Source organism: Argentina silus (assembly GCF_951799395.1).
Source record: "Argentina silus genome assembly, chromosome: 21".
Lineage (NCBI taxonomy): Eukaryota > Metazoa > Chordata > Actinopteri > Argentiniformes > Argentinidae > Argentina > Argentina silus.
Genome location: NC_139675.1, coordinates 4,561,230 through 4,579,447, shown reverse-complemented (window position 1 = coordinate 4,579,447; position 18,218 = coordinate 4,561,230). Strand labels below are relative to the sequence as shown.

The following is an 18,218-nucleotide window of genomic DNA, read 5'->3' as shown; positions in this document are numbered from 1 at the left end:
TGCAATTGCTCAATCAAGCGCAACAGTCTTGAGTGGAATTAGTACAATAACACATTGCAGTCTTGTAAATACTGCAAATCGAAGATTTGGAGCACACAACGCCTGTAGATGAGCATATATAGTCTGCCAAGGGAACTGGAACTTTATGGCACAGGTGGTAGTGCACTCGCCCTGCAAGCACAAGCACTGCACCCTCAATGTCAACAGCGATAACAATGACTAAATAAAAACACAGTGCGCAAAATCATCATTTAAAAATGTAAGCGTTTTTTTTTTTAATCTTCTTTCCCCAAGAGGAGCTTTATTTGATTTATGAAAAGTATATACAGATGTACACGGCAGAAAGCATGTGTGTTCGCACCTCACCTCTTATTTTAAACAGCAGCATAACACTTCAACTTACAGGTCAAACACAAGTTCCAAAAATAAATACATCGATATTGACTTCAGTTCATGCAAAACATTTAATAACGTCATTTGTTTTTGTACAAAATAAATCATTTAAATACACTTGCAATAGAAATGTAAATTAAACTGGTTTTCATCCTTCACATTGTGTATAATCGTGTCAAATACTAATATGAAGAAGTGGTATTCAAATCTCTAGTACTATGAAAGCTTTTTTCACTTTAAGGAATGTGTGAGTATAGATATGTTTTACCAAAGCTTATGGCACAGCATCTCATCAGTAGTTTTCAAAGAGTGTAAAATTAAAAAATTAAAAAAAAAAAACCTTACCGAATATTATTATTATCGTTGAAAAACCACAGTCTTTAAGGAGAACCCTTCGATCAGTGAAGAAAGTCATATAGAAAAGGGAAATATTAGTTATATTGTACGTTTCATTGATATGCATAAATATGTTTTGTTTGTGCCCACACCAAGTCATAGTTGAAAGAAAAAAAAAGTAGGTTAATACTCACACGGACGTTTTGGGAGAAGTTATAGAGAGGAGAAAGTGTTGCTGAAGGAGAAACATCGTATCTGTATGCCATCGGGGTTGATAATACATGATGTACAGAAATCATTGGAAATATGTCCGGTGATAAACTATATGAACTTCTCAAGCAGGCTGTTGAAATAGGTCTGGAGCAGGATATTGATGGGAATAGCTTTCTGTCGTCACAACACTCCAAATCAAACCATCTATTTAAACCAATAAATTCATCTAATATCTATTATCTGGTCTATATCTTTATCTTGTTTATGTTATGTAATATCGTGTATAATCTCTCTCTCTCTCTCTATATATATATATATATATCTTTCCAAAAAATCGTAGAATCAATAGACCAGATCATTTCTCATCATCTGTTTAAACATAGCTTCATGTTTTCGCCATAATACAATCTTTACTAAATTCTTAATTTCTGTACATGCACCTAACCTCCCAACTAAATGACAATGTGAAATCCCTTGTGAAATCCCTCATGGCGATATGCTACATATCAAACCTATCCCTTTTGGTATTCTATTTTCCCTTTGTATTCTACTTTTTCTATTGTTCTCTATTTTCCCTTGTGTTCATTCACTTCCTAGTGCTGTACCTCCCGGCCTGACACTGTCAGCATGAGTCTGCGGGGGACTTGGCATAGATGATAGTTTCCAGCTGAGCTATTCATATCTGGCCCTGGTTTCAATTTATTCTAATTGCCGAACAGGGCAGAGTACAAACTTCATCATCACTGTGGAAATACCAAAATAATGAATCAGGGGAAAACATGTATTGTGTGTGTGTACGCATGTGTGTGCGTGTGTGTGCATGTGCGCATGCGTGCATGTGCATATGTGTGTGTGTGTAGTTAAGGAACCTTCCTGCTACTAGTGAGGTTCAAATGTGTCCAATGTCGTGTACCAGAGCATTATAAACATAGTGTATACAACCAGAGTCTGGGGGGAAATTCTACACAGGACGTCAGTGTACTGGAGGTTTTGTAACAACAAAGCAACAGGTGCTTTTCTACCAGTGGTGTATGGGAACACTACAGAGAACATTGGCAGTTAAGCTGTAAGACACAAGAGAGAGAGAATGTGTGCGTGCGTGTGTGTGTGTGTGTGTGTGTGTGTGTGTGTGCGTGTGCATGTGTGAAGTCTACCTCCATTTTTCACTGCACGTTTTCGTGGGGGGGAGGAAGCGAACTCGTCCGTACGTCAAAACTAGTCTCCATCCAGTTGCATAGTGAGCGTGGTGGCGTTGACTCCCGTGTGGTGGCCATGCGATGCGGTCTTACAACACGGCTGTTCACAGTACAGTTCGTCGCTGCACCACTGTCCATCCCCACCAGTGTTAAGTCTTCTCAATACTATGAATCTGACGTGTTTCTTGACAGGATTGTTTATGGACCGACATTGTAGTTGAACAAGCGAGCAGTTCCATAGTTGAAGAGGGGAAGAGGGGGGGGGGGGGTTACCTCTGCATCTGTGGACTGTTCTGTCCTGTTTTGTCCTCTGTCCTGTCCGTGTCCTTGCGCTCCCCTCATCCCCTCATCATCTCCTCCTCCTCCTCCTCCTCCTCCTCCTCTTCCTCCTCCTCCTCAGGGCTTGTGGACGTCCTCGTGTCTGAGGATCTTGTACAGGACCCAGTAGAAGATGTTGAAGAAGAGGAACGCCAGCGGGAAGCCGGCCCGCGACACCGTGTCGATCTTCTTGGCGCGGTCGATGAACAGCTTCCTCATCTCCTCGTGGGACTTGTTGGCCGAGCCGTTTCCTCCTCCCTTTCCTGCCGCAGCGGCGGGTGCCTGGGCAGCAGGTCCCGAGGCGCCCGGTGTGATCGTGGCGTTGTTGGCGTTCTTGGGCACGGCGCCGTCTTTGCTGCCCGTGGCGGTGAAGCTGAGACGGCCCTCTCTCACGTTGTCCTCCTACGGACGGGAAACGGTGAAGGAGAAGGAGTTAGGGTGTCAAAGGTCATATACACACACTCCCCACCCGAATGCCTTTATGCGTTCCAGGGAGGACATCACGACCTGGGTTTCATGACAACACCCACATGGCCTAAGCTTTGGCTGGCAGAGTTATGGTCAGGGGATAACTAATGGAGTCTGTGAATCTGTAAAACTGTTTTATTAACGGTGCTGTACACATCTTTTTCTGATTGATTGACTTCGATCAATATTACAGGGCTATGGATTGTGCTTGAGGGTCGAAGCTGCTCCTATGATAATGATCATTCAACTTCATCTAACAAGGGAAGATGCCAACAGCTGCTTTTCTTTTTGCCGTGTAACATTATCCTCAAATCACCTCACGTCAAACAACCACACACAGTCTCTCCAGCGTCAGCAGCAAGGACTGGATCTGTCGTCAGCCTGTTTAACCAGCAGTCTGTGAGGTAAGTCTAAGCTTGAACGGGGGGACAGAACCCTACTTCTCATCACCTCATCATTATCTGTTCCATCAGCATGTCTGTTGTTTTTATGGATATGACTCTGCTGGAAAACCAATTTCTCCCTCGGGGAGAATGAAGCTTCCTACTCAACGAAGATCCACACCCACCCACACAGAAAGACACAGATAGACAGACAGACAGACACACAAAATACTGCAGCCTCCCATTAATCTTTCTTCAATTCAGCAAATTACTTCTACTATGATGCAGTGTATATGCTTTATTAGACTTCATTTTACCTCTCCTCTGTCAAGCGGCTTCCTGGATTTTTTTGTCCTTCCTCTCTTTCTTACTGTCTGTCGTCTGTCTGCCTGTCTGTCTCTTTGTCCTTCTCTCTCTTATTATCTTTCTCCTTCACTCGTTTGGCTCTCTCTCTTTCTCTCTCTCTCTCATTCTCTTGCTCCCTCTCTCTTCCTTTCTTTCCCTGTCTCATTCTCTCTCTCCCTCATATCCCTTAGGGATGCTCAAATGCTTTTAACTTGGTGGGAAAAAAATTAATCTGTGTGGAACCGGGGCAGTCATGGGCCAAACCAAATGTCCTCCAAATGCTCCAACTGAACACGTCTGTTCATTCTTACGGCCTTTGACCTTTTCAGGCTGTCACCACTGTAGTTAGCCCCTGGCCTTTTCCCTTAAATGTCACGACTATGACAATATCCACTAAAACCTGGAAATTCTCTTTAAAAAGCCATCAACATGATGAATGAAGTGCCATTTCACCCGGCCAAAAGCACAAACAAAGGCTAATGCAGCAAGACTAACGTTTGGTTGAAATGCCCAATGATTTGATTTGAATTTCAATACATGGTTAAAAAATAAATAAACGCAGTCAAAATTGACAATAAACGATACATTGACTTCTCTGGAAATACATTTAAAATATTTTTTTTTGTTGCATTTGGAAAAGGAAAGAAAAATATACATCCACACCACCAGAAATGAGTAAGGATGAAACAGAATGGAAATAGTTCTGTCAAGACGCAAATCATTATGGCAATGAATAAAAGATGAGGACAAATGGATTGTCATTACTGAAACAAGGTAAGGCCCACAGTCAAGTAATTATTAAAACATGAAGGTGGAATTAAATGCACTAATTGAAATGTTATCATCTTACATTATTAATTACTGTATATTCATATACTGTATTTTTACATACAGTATAGTGTATTATCGTCAGGTTTGGTGGTCAGGAGAGAGAGACTGAACACAATATAGAGCTGATCCAAACTATACTATGGACTCATATTGTCTTTTCACATTAACCAGGACTCGTATTGTCTTTTCACATTAACCACAGTTTAACTGTGCTCGGGTCAGCTCAATAGTGTGAAAAGGGTATGGACAGACAGACTCATGGACTCATAAGGGTATGGACTCATATGCGTGTCTCTCGTTGTGAAACTGTCTGTTTTTTTTCCTCTATACTATGACAACATGCACAAGGGGAAAGGATGCAGAACTAGGTCACAATCTAGCACGCTCACACTCACAGTCTCTCACGCACGCACGCACACACACATCTCTACTAGTGTAGATATGGAGAGTGTATTAGCTGGCCTCTGGTGGTCTTTACCCTGTGTGTGGAACTGTAGATGTGGCCCATTGATCCGTACACGGGCTCTGTGCTTCTCATACCATTAACACGCCGTAAGGATTCGCCCAGCGCAACGGGATCAACAGAGCCTTCAGCGCTCTTTCATCAGAGCAGGAGCATGCAAACAAAAGGAAAGAAAAGAAAAGAAAGAAAGTAAAAGAATAAGCTAGTGGTTCTCAACCTTTTTTTTTTTTTTTTTTTTTTTTTGGGGGGGGGGGGGGGTGTTACTGCATGAACCCCCCCGCCCAATCACATTTTGCTCTGCTCAAAGTAACCCCCCCCTCATGTTTATTTTTTTCCAAAAGTATTCCTATGTTCTTATGTGAGTCTTCCTAAGTTCCCCCGGGTGGATAGGTCGGGTACCCCCAGGGGTACACAGAACCCCTGATTGAGAACCACTGAAAACAATGGTTGACAACTGTGCATCACTGGGCCACATTCAATTGAGAATGAGAATTGGGTAGAAAACATTGGGTAGAAAACATTCAACATTAGAACGAGGACACATGTACATGCCATGAGAAACAGACCAATGGCGTTAGCTCAAGTTAGCTAGCATGATGCTAACGTACACCACATGGATGGACTCAACCATCACAAGGAGAAGAGTTGTAAGCACTGCTTACTGCAGTGTTCATCTCCTTCCTGAACCTTTCACTGACCCTCCTCTGTTTTTCAGCGTGTTCTCTCATTCCCTCTCTATTTCCCGCCTTACTTTGATTGTTCTGGCCCGAGCCTCACAGTGGAAACCCAATGGACTCCTACCCCCCCGGACAGAGAGGGGGCAGCGATGCGGATATGTCCACATGCAATATTAATGACAGGAAGCCTAGGAGGGAATACTCTACAGGCACGGCTGTAGTGCTCAATGACCTTCATGGTACTTATCTGTGAAGTAAACATGTCGTGCTCAGCCAAAAAGACAGAAAGAGAGCCACACACTCTTCCTCCGATGCTAATTATATATATTGGACCAAATTGCTCCGATGCAAATGATTTATTCATGTGTGAGGAAGATTTTGCGGTGGTTTTTCTTTCTTTTAAGTTTCACCCACCAGCCTGCACCTCACCAAGCAATGGTGTGAGTTTCCTTGTTTTTTGGAGCACTGGAGCCTACGAGCCCCCGTTATGCTCGTCAGGTGGGTGTAGTGACAGAACGTGAACACCAGGTGGCATAATTGCATCTCCTGGGGGAAATTATGGGGCTTGTTTTGCCTCAGTTTGTTTGTCAGGGTCACAAAAGCCTGAATTTGGATTTTATATTTTTATTCTACCACCTCTGATTGGTCTGTCTGACTCCAAACATGCTAATGATTGGAATAAACTCAACTTTATTTAATACTTCAGAAGAACAATGCCACACATGTTCTCTATGCTCAGTTGATGGTGAATGGACAGATGGTTAAGGATAATGGCGTAGCTGTATCTGCTATCTGCCTTCATTAGGGTAAGTGTACCTATTAAGCCCACCAAAATCTAAGTTTAGACCTTTCTAACATATACTGCCCTAATTTTCGTAACAAAAAGTGGAGATAAAATGAACGATTAATCTCTCCGAACAACGGAGGGAGATGAAAGGAAAACATTCAAAACGGTTAGTTAATTTGATATAAGCAAACAATTGACGCTAACTGTGCAAAACCTGAACTACAGTTTGCATGAATTCAACAAATGAAAAAGCAGACGAAGCCTTTTAATCCTGGACGAGACTGCACGCCTGACATGGTTGCCTTCTGTGGTGTTCATGGGTCATTTCCCAACATTGTCATTGGCAAACTGCACTAATGTGAAGTTAAACCTGCCTCGGGCTGGGTCTAGTTTGAGACTTTACTTAGATCTAGAGTACAACATTTTAGCCGGAACCCGACGGGCCTGATTTTCTGAAAATTGGCTTCAGTTGCAGAAACATGCAGATGTTTATACACAGTTGGCCTCAAGGTTTGTTTATTTCAAATTATCTAACCATTTTTAAAGTTTTCTTTTAAAACCATCTCCTTCCATTGTTCGGCCTAGGAGCTTAAATTAAATCAGGACGTTTGAGAGATCGTCCCATTGAGTCATGTGACAGGTTGTTTCAGTGCTGTCCAGAAAAAGAATTGCAATTTGTGTTCCGTCCCATGTTTTTGAATAACCTCACACAGACCATCTGATTAATCCTTAATTATTTTAGTCAGGGACTCCATAGTCCAGCACTAAGTAATCAGAAGTTAAGCGTTTAAATTAAACTCTTGGAGTATAGAGCCAAAAGAAGAAAAAATGCTTCACTGTCCCAATAATTACGGAGGGAACTGTACCGCTCAGAGGAGTCAAGGCCATGGACAGGGCCAGATTGAGAGACCATGTGTAATTGGTGTTTTTAGTCTGAATCTTTCCGAAAGTCCAAAAGGTGAAAAACCCAATTAATTACTAAATCAAGGCCACTAATCCGCTCCTGCATCCTTCAAAGTCAGATTTCAGCCAGACATTCCCCGAGCACAGCTGTCCCCAAGAAACAGGCTGCCTCTTCATTAGGCTCTGTCTGAATGGCCTTCGATTGACAACTGAAGCCTTGCAACGAAAAACCAAATAATACTTCATGTACCATTTTTCCTTTTTTAGAAGATTCCTGATAAAAAAAAAAAAAAAAAAAAAAAATGTTTATTGCATCACTCAGAGTTCTAAAAAGACATGGAGTTGCACAGTACGTTGTGTATTTATAGTCTATAAACATCTGAATTGTTAATGATTCATCCTGACTACACTAGAACATTAAATATGGTCTTCATTGCAAGGATTCAGTTATTCCTCACTGTTCAGTTTCTGTGGGCTTTTTATTGCTGTTTATTACATAATCATTCTCCCCCCCCCCATGTAATAAAGTCCGAAAGTAACATTGTTATACCGGTCGATAATGTCTGCAGTTATTACGGTTGCATGTATGTATTTGCTCATGGTCATGTTTTTTTTCCAGAATCTAGAATGCTCTAGAATGTTCCGTACCTTAACCTTCTTTTTTGGCCGGCGGAATCTCAACAGTTCCTTGTGTTGCCTGGAGACGAAGTTGACGGCTGCATACTCGAGCAGGGCGGAGAAGACGAAGAGCAGACACACAGCCATCCAGATGTCTATGGCCTTCACGTAGGACACCTGAAGAACAGCGGCACAGAGAGGTAGAGAGTTATCTATGCATCATGTACATGGTCTCCCCATAGAGACCCATCAACCCAGATGTCTATGGCCTTCACGTAGGACACCTGGAGAACACCGGCACAGAGAGGTAGAGAGTTATCTATGCATCATGTACATGGTCTCCCCATAGAGACCCATCAACCCAGATGTCTATGGCCTTCACGTAGGACACCTGGAGAACACCGGCACAGAGAGGTAGAGAGTTATCTATGCATCATGTACATGGTCTCCCCATAGAGACCCATCAACCCAGGTGTCTATGGTTCAGCCCAAGGTCCAAAATGAGGACACATTCAATATGAGGAAAAAGAGTTTATGTTTTTAATTTTCCCAAGAACATTACCATGTATTCATGTATGGACCAGATCTGACGTAAACATTTATTCTTGCTGAATCCTTGATGAAGTTATGTAACGGAACATTGGATGTGTAATTCTTTAATGCATGCTGTACAAGCCACTAAGCCGGGCTCAGGAGTCAACATGAAAGAGCCACTGTCTTGGTCTTTCACTTGGCTGAATCCATCACCCCATCAGTGTGGGGACACACACACACACAAACAAAGGTACACATGAATGCACATATGGATGCAAACACACACTCAAGATCTACAACCCCCCCCCCCCCAAACCCACCCACATACAGTATGTGTCATTAACGATTTACAGGCCATGGAAGGACACAACCTGCTCTCCTTCATTTCCACTCCTGCTGCTTCTCTCTCTCTCACCTTGGGAAGGGAGGTCCTGGACCCCGAGCTCTGGGTGGTCATGGTGAGCACGGTGGTGATGCCCAGGGCCACTCTGGCGGGTGCGGCGTCCATGTTGATCCAGAAGGAGACCCAGGAGAGGATGACGATGAGGAGGCTGGGGATGTACATCTGGATCAGGTAGTAGCCCATCTGCCGCTCCAGGTGGAAACGCACCTCGATGCAGGTGAACTTCCCTGGATGGGGGAGAGGGGGGTCCGGGGGGGTCGGAAGAGGTGAGTATGCGTGCCGGTATTTTCTTTTGTTTGGCTTTTGCGTGTGTGTGATTGTGCACTCGATTGTTCCGTGCTACAGGAAGAGGTGAATCCCTGGATATGTACAGAGTGTTTCGTGTTATTATGTGATTAGGTGTTGCCGCGGCTTTGGACCTGTGTAAACACACTGTTGCCAAACAAGTAAGCTGGCACGCAGGCCAAACACACACACACACACACACACACACGCACACACCCACATGCACGTATGCACACACACACACACACACACACACACATGCGCACACCCACACACATACACACTCACAGGTACACACACATGCACGCAGGCCACACACACACACACACACACACAGTGTAAACACTGATACCACACAAGTTAGCATGTAAGCATGCACACAAGTAAGCACACACGCACACATATTTTTACATTTCACATTTATGGCATTTAGCAGGTGCCTTTATCCAAAGCGACTTACAACAAATACATTTGACTAAGTAAGTGAATCATCTATCCATCAGTCATCATAAGAAAAAGTAATCTATGCTTGGACCAGGAGCCATAGGCAGTCACAATGCTAGAAGAAGGAAAAATTACTTTAATTTTTTATTTTTTATTTTTTTTTTTCACACTACACACACACACACACAAAGACACACAGGGAGAACACTTCATAGTGAGGCATAGCTGCTCTCTCTGTGGTCTCCATCCATGCAGTCAGTCAGTGACCCCAGGTAAAAACATCAGTCACACTCAGCCTTTGATGGTCGAATCTCACCAGATCTCTCACACACACGCGCACACACACACACACACACACACACACCAGGATACAATGTAATGGTAGTAGTCACTCCGCCGAGGGCATGCTACAGTGGCTTATCCATACATGACAACCAATGTACTCAAACAAACATGTCTGCACTTAGTGCACTGAACCTTAAGTATAAAGTATGCTCCTATGTACTACCATGACTTATGCAGTATACTGTACTGTACACCCAGTACATTGTAATAAATGTCAAGCCAATACTCAAACATAGAGGCGCAATCATCATGTCACAATGAACAAACTCAATACATTTGAGTTCACCTGAAGGGTCGTCCAGACTGGATTGATCACGCTACAGACTGTACACATGTCTTTTTGATACTGAGCACTTGTGTTGAAAGAGAGAAGAAAGTGGAAGCTATTGAGCAAGACCAAACAAAGAACTGCAAAATCTAGAGGAAGTCTTCCCCCGCTGTGAGTGTGTTTGCTGCGAGACACAAAGTGACACTGATACGCTCTTTCAACAAAGTCCACCTTCTCCCTTTGAAAGCCGGGCACGAAAAAACACAGAGAGATGAAAGAGAAAGGAGGTCTGGAAACGGAGGGATGGAAAAGAGAGACAGAGGTGGCCGGAGGTGTGTGAGGTTGTCACGGCGGCTGTGTGTGTGTGTGTGTGTGTGTGTGTGTGTGTGTGTGTGTATCCCTCCGTTCAAGTCCTCAGAGCTTTCAAAACAAATTTGAACAGTGGCGATCTGTCCTGAAAGACAGGGTCGCTGCTCCCCGACTCGCTGGCCCCTCTGAGACGAGAGCTGAGGAAGAATCCACCACCGCAAACACAGAGACACAGATGCACTCACCTCACACACACACTCACAGATACACACACTCACCTCATACACACTCACAGATACACAAACACACACTCACCTCACACGCACAGATACACAAACACACACTCACCTCACACACACATTCACAGATACACACACATAGCCACAGATACACAAACACACACTTACCACACACACACACAGCCACAGACACACACACACAAACACTCACAGATACACACATGCACACTTTCCTGGGATTTGCAGGATGACTGAGCTGTCAGTATAAAAGCAGTGACCTGATGGATAGTTCCAGCTTCCCTAGAGACTAACCCAGGAGGGGGGAGGGGGAGGGGGGAGGGGGAGACCTAGGGGTGTGTGTCCTCGCCAGACTCACATTCGTATCCGTTTATTAGGACTTGATTCTCGTATCTGGATGATGCTCATGATCAGACAACCGGGAGAGGGATTTAAATGCTTAACATAGCATAGGGCTGTGCATTTCAAAGACTGTGTGTGCATGCATTATTGTGTGTGTGTGTGTGTGTGTGTGTGTGTGTGTGTGTGTGTGTGTGCGTGTGCGTGTGTGTGTGCATGCCTGCGTGCACATGTGTGCATGCATGCATGCTAGGTGTGTGTGTGTGGACCCTGACAGCACCTTGCACTCAGAGGGTATTACCTATAATGAGCTGTCAGTGGTGGCCCAGGGCGGACCATAGGGGAAGGCATTATGCCCGGGCTGCCTGGTAATACACACTATTTTAAGCAGCGTGGAGAAAAACAGATCTGATTGTATGTAGAGCGGATACACACTTCCCCTCATCTTTATTCAATTTCACATATTGTCCCTGGTCCTCATCCCAATCCATGGATGAGTGCAACTTTACCATCTGATGGGGGAGGGGGGGGGGGGGGGGAATTGCCTATGAAAGCTACCCAACTGATATCCATATTTTATAGATCCTATAAAAAACAAAGTGTTTTCTCTCAAAAGGTTCCTCTCGCTTGAGGAACAAGGGTGAGATTTCCTCGTCCATCTGTGATTCCAGGACTAACAGCCCAGGGGGCCATGGCCCAGAATACACCTCTCCAGCCCCATGAGTCACAGCTCTAACCCTGACACCACATGACATCTGCCCTCCAGCAAGTCAACCGCTGAATCTCCAACTCTCATTTCTCTCCCCTCCCTCTCTCCCTCTCGCCCGACACTTCCCCCTTCAACTCAGTACAATTATACTTATTCATCCCATCAGTGGCAATACAGAGATACAGGTCGTCTCGGCAGCATCGAATACCTCCCTCCCTCCCTTTGTCATCTCTCAAGCACACCTATCGTTTGCTTGAGTCTGTGTGGAGAGCCACACTTTTTGGACTAGTCCATTGGTTTCATTGTGCCAGGCACACTCAATCAAGCACAGATAAGTGCTGAATCCAGGTCTGCTTTTCAAGACAATAACGTTGTGGCCCACCGACATTGATCAGGGTTAACAGAGGTGTGTGACCAAGCTAAGGACCACTGATCTACATAAGGACTTGATAGGTGAAAGTGAAGTGGAGATCTATCCAGTATGTTTGTCTGTCAGTGGAAACATAAAAGGCCTGTATGTAAAACATTTCAATCACAAGATGGCTGGAATATTCCACTGTTCATCAGTAACCACTGTGGAGGTTGTCCACTCCTTGCATGTCATATTGTGTGTGTGTGTGGGGTGTGTGTGTGTATGTGTGTGTATGTCTGTGGGTGTGTGTGTGTGTGGGGTGTGTGTGTGTGTATGTCTGTGGGTGTGTGTGTGTGTGTGGGGGGGGTGTGTGTGTGTGTGTGGGGTGTGTGTGTGTGTTGGTGTGTGGTGTGTGTGTGTTGGTGTGTGGTGTGTGTGTTGGTATGTGTGTGTGTGTTTGGGGGGGGTGTTTGTGTACAGGCCAGAAAAGATGAAGTCACTGCAGCGTTAGCAAAGAACCATCATCTCCAATCACTCCCAGGTTTCTGTGATGGAAGAGAGGCACACACATACACACACAGACACAGACACACACACAGACACACGCACACACAGACACACACACAAACACGTACACACACGTGCACACACACACGTGCACACACACAGACACAGAGTGCAACAGGCCAGGAGGGGTAGACAGCAGCTTGGCATCGCAGCCCTTCCTCTACGTGGGAGGAAACGCCCCCATACTGTAGAGCAGCCATCCATTCACAAACAGCCCCCATTGCCTGTGTGTGTGTGTATCTGCCCTGCTGCCCAGACAAACACAAACTGGGAAGTGTTGCCAAGACAGGGTGAACTGGGATCCTGATTGGCTGGATCTGCTGCCCACGTCTCAGGTCGATGCCCCTGCGACCCCAGCATGGAGACCCCAGGGCCAGTGGGTTTGATTGACGGTACTGACATGGGAACCCAGGAACATCCTAGAGGACCGAAGGCCAAATCACATTAGTGTGTGAGCGGGTGTGTGCGTGTGTGCATATGTGTGTGTGTGCGCTGCATACAACCCCATCATATCATCCCCTAGCTCCTGATTGACAGCTCGTCCCTATAACACAATGACCAACAGGGAAAAGAGGGAGTGGGGTGGTGGGGGGGGGAGCGCTTAACATTGATTTATTGATCCCCTCTAGGTAAGTAAGCTATGGGGCTGCATGGACACTAAGTGGATCTCAACTCAAGCAGAAATGACTGACCCCTGGAGGGGGTCTGACAACAGATGGATGGAGAGGATACAGTCATGTATAGCGATGCCACGGATGTCTGGATTCTACCATGGGAATGTTCCTCATCAAGGGAAGGACCTTGACCCAGCCCATCACTGACCCAGCCCATCACTGACGCAGCTAATCAAGGTTTTGAAGGTCAGTTGATGAGTTCAATCAGGTGTGATACTGTAGAACAGTGGTTCCCAAACTTTTAACAGTCATGTACCCCCTGTCGGTTATTTTGAAGCCTAATTGATATTCTATGAACATTATCCCTTACATATTAGACATTGTGATAATATTATTCTGTTGGATAGGGTGCATGCATTTATTTTTGGTACTGAGACTGCAGTCGGCTATTCAACAGGACTGTTTGGGAAGGTAAATCACAGATTTATTTTGCGTACCCCCTAGATCGATCCGCGTACTTTGACAATAGTGGCTGTAGAACTAAACAAAAACCTGGAACCCCTGAGGCTCTCCAGGACCAGGATTGAGCATTACTGATAAAGATTGCGGATGTTAGACCAGTGGCTTTTTTTCTTAAAATATGGAACATATGCTCGAGTTGATGATTGTAGATATGGTTTTTATTCCTAATGATGGTACACTCCTGGCATTTCAGAAAGTAGGTCAATCAAAATCATAGCAGTCATATCCCATATTAAAGGGGGTTGTTTGTTTCGTATTTTCCCAGCAATTGTATCCTATCAGGGATAAAAACACTGTGGTCATTGTGGTGCAATTCAAGGTCTATCTAAAGCCCTCAGCTTTGTAGAAACAACCATTTCTGGCTCTGTTGAATTAGACTGACACATTTCAACAGGAGATTATCATCCTGCTGTCCCTGCTGCCTCAGTGTTAAACTGAGGGTGTGTGTGTGTGTGTCTCTGTGAGAAAGAGAGAGAGAGGAAGAGAGGAAAGAAAGATATTGTGACTAAATTTACCTGACCCTCAAAAACCTATTGTAATGGGGAATCCCGTCAGATATCACTCCATTAGTTGGAGCCAGTGCCAGAGCAATCTCATCACTAACATCTACTGTACTCTAAAAGGATTAAGATAGAGAGGGAGGGAGGGAAGGAGGGAGGGAGAGAGAGAGAGAGAGAGAGGGAGAGAGAATGGCAGTTGCTACAATATATGATTCTAAGACAGATATATAGGTCATTCACAACCATAACCAACACACTATACAGCTTCCGAGCACTCCCACAGTCCAGAGGCAAAGGCAACAACAACAACTATAAATAAATAAAGACAAAACAAACACTCAGGGATTTGTGACGTGCCCTCACAGCTTGTCATCCCAGTGTGACCTGCTTCCACTCTCCTGAAACCCAGCCTCCATCACCGTGAAAGATGATGGCATTATTGCCGTAGGTTGCATTATCATGTACTATGGTTTAATCCTCATTTCATGATGCGTTTGCGGCCGTCCCCAAAACACGCACGCACACACAGATGTGAAAACACACGCACACACACACACGCACACACACACACACGCACACGTCCTCTATATCTATATGTCCTCTTTACTTCCCTATTAGGCACTCCAGTTGTTTTTTACCCAGAGTGCAGTGGGAGCTCCAGGCCTATCTTCCAGATAGGACCAGCTGGGCGGTTTGTTTCGGAAAGAACATATAGTACAAGAATGACACAAGCAGTGAGCTTAGTTTACTGTATCAGCATACACTGCTGTGTGTGTGTGTGTGTGTGTGTGTGTGTCTAAGCACCCAGAACACACATACGATTACAAAATCCAGGTGTTCAAAGTTGAGAGTATTTTAGTTAGAAGTGCTCATTGGACTAAAACTGTGCAATCTCATCTATAAACATGTAAACACAGGTGTGTGTGTTTTATTTGTGTGTGTGTGTGTATTGTGTGTGTGTGTGTGTGTGTGTTTGCATTCCTGGGTGTGTGTGTGTGTGTGCCTGAGTGTGTGTGGATGTGTGTTTCTGCAGTGCACACAGACCACGACTCTCTATGAACAGACACACAGACAGGGCATCAATGGGGGGGGGGGGGGGGGCAGTGAGAGACATGTTATCATCAATGACTGCACAGACAGATGGACAGGGAACACACAGTACGTGCAGAGCTGTGTCCGAAGAGCAATTGCGGAGAATGACATCTGTCTAAACAGTTCCACAAAACATCGGATCGATTTAAACATGATCACATTCGTGGAAAATTCAAATATGTACTATGCATGACCCTCCAAGAGATAATGCCATATATATGTACCATATGTTCTTCTCCTGAACGAGACGTATCCTTTCCTTATTCAGACCCAGAGAAGCAAGGCTGCCCAGGCTTCTCCTTTTCCTACTGGCTCATGTGGCCACTGCATCGACTGGTAGAATCAATAGGTCTTTTGCAAGTGGGAATTGATTCAATTATAGGAAGACATTTTGGGAGATGGTCCACTCAAGGCTGTGTTGGACAGCCTGTACCCTCCAAGGGGTCGACCGCTGCGCCCCCCCCCCCCCCCCGAGCACTGCTCTCCAAAGGACCTCACGTCAATCAAGGACTCCATCAACATGGCTGTCTGTTACGGACCAGTACCTCTCCTTCTCTCCCTCTCTCTCTATCCACACATAAGACTGCCAGTTTCTAAATATAGAAGTGGAGCCAGGGAAAGAAGGCCTATTCTAGTCCTCCATTCATAAACACATGGTTCCAGAAAAGAACAGGCATATTGAGGAGGATACAATTATTGTCTCCAGATTACGAGACCAAAAATATTGTTAGAGTAATAAGTCTTTGGAATAAGGGACAGTAAATAATTAAGGGTTACAAAGAAACTGAAATCTGGGTCTTAGCAACCATATTTGGAAGGAGGTTTAGTCTAGGGACTGGAAGTGTACCAGTTTGCCACGGTTGCTCGAAGAAGAAGAAGAAGAAACAGCTAAAATACATGCCCTAGCAAAGGCATCTAGCACAAACAGATTTTAGCGCTATGGATTTCAGGATGAGCAAAGTCTAGTTTGTCAACCCTTCCAAACTTAGTTACATTTTTCAAAGAAAAAAAGAACTAAACTCCATTCTGCATTTTATTTCCCACACGACCGAGAGAGAGCTTTATTAAATTGGAATCTGTTGAACTTTGTGAGCTGAAGCAGCACTTATTGATATGTTTCGAGCTCCCTGTTGACATGGGAACCGCGGGAAGCCGTGCGCAGAGGAAGGTGATGCCTGCGCTGGGTACATAATTGAGCAAGAGAAAGGAGAGAGAACACGCTTTTATCATTTATCAAATGATCAGGTCTCTCTCTCTCACAACCCACCCACCCCCCCCACGCACTTAATTTATTTTCTCTGTTTCATTCAAGCAAACATAACCCTGATTAGCTCAGAGTCACGATGCGGACATGACAGCTCATGTAAAATGGAGGGCCGTCCGGCTACATTATTCAACACGCCCTCACACTTCCACCTTCACAGCACTTCGCCGGCTTGCATTAGGTCAAAAGCCCCATAATGGCCACACTTCTCCAAGCGTTGGTTCTGTGGCGAGGCAGAAACCTGCAGCTACTGCATGAACGTCAGGTCAAACCAAGTCTGAAAACAACACCTGCGTATCATGACTTACTGGTTGGAGATGGTGATACGCCTTTGGCTGATGGTGAGGGTGATGTGAGCCAACCGTGTTGAAATATGTATATATATATATATATGACACATCTTCTGTAAATGCACTGCACAAGTGCAACGCTGGGCCAAGTCAATAGAAGCACGTTCTGACATTTGTTGCTCTGTGATCTTCTGTTCCCTTTGAGCAGCACACACAACACCCAAGAGTGGACAGTGGTCCAGTTACAGTGGCTCAGTTAAGCAAGCGGCATTAATAACACAAAGATTTGACTTCCGCTGGTTGTCCGAAGTTACTTTGGATAAAAGCATCTGCTGAATGCCATAACCAGTATTATTATCATCATCATAGCATAGATTATAGAAGTTTATAATTCAAGTGTAACATCGAATTAAATTATTATATATTATTGAATATTGAATTATTATAATCCAAGTGCTTCTGTCACTTGTGCAGTTCTCTCCTACCTGTGTTGTAGTGCTTGGTGCAGTATCTCAGATCTGATTCGTCCTTGAGGATGAACTGTGGGAGGGTCAGCCCGTCGGCCACCTGGACTGGACCGTTCTCCTGCCACTCAAAGATCAGGTCGTTCATGGTGTATCCAACTGTAAGGAAGAAACCAAGGCCACGCAAATCAGAAGTCTTGACACAGGACTGGGTTTATTAAACAAGCTGCCATACATCAGTTGGACGTATCCTCAAAGATCTCTTTGTGTTGGGAAAGATGTCAATGAAAGGGACTAACACTGCCTCAAGGTTATGGGATGTTTATTTCAATGGACAGGAAATCAATGTAATTAATTTTGCTTCATCTTTGTTCGAAAGGAAACCCCAGAGAGCTCTGTGTGTGTGTGAGTGTGTGTGTGTGCGCGCACGCATGTTGGCATGTGTGAGAGAGAGAGAGAGAGAGAGAGTGTGTGTGTGTGTGTGCATTCATTCATGTACAGTGTGTGTCAATCAATGAGCGTGGATTACAAACAGTATGGTTGATCCACAACAACGGGCTTCTGATGCCCACATCACTGATGTCACAGATAACGCTCACGTGATGGATGAGAGAGGAGGAGGACAGGAACCTATTAGTGTGTTAATCGGATCAACTGGGCCCACATGACTCAGTCATACGGCATATGAAACATCGTGAATATGGATGTGAATATGTAAACGTGGAGCCT

The 18,218-nt window shown here is 44.7% G+C and overlaps 1 protein-coding gene across 1 annotated transcript in view; it reads right to left on the bottom strand.

Moving 5' to 3' along the window:
• Positions 1–343: 343 nt before the first annotated feature.
• glra3 (glycine receptor, alpha 3) overlaps positions 344–18,218 on the bottom strand; it is a gene marked incomplete at its 5' end in the record, with an annotated part of 59,281 nt that continues 41,406 nt past the window's right edge. The window contains 4 exons of the mRNA XM_083693319.1: positions 344–2,858; positions 7,962–8,108; positions 8,881–9,095; positions 17,511–17,648. Coding sequence (XP_083549445.1) covers positions 2,535–2,858; positions 7,962–8,108; positions 8,881–9,095; positions 17,511–17,648 — 824 coding nt within the window. The 3' untranslated portion in view covers positions 344–2,534. The remainder of the gene's footprint in view (positions 2,859–7,961; positions 8,109–8,880; positions 9,096–17,510; positions 17,649–18,218) is intronic.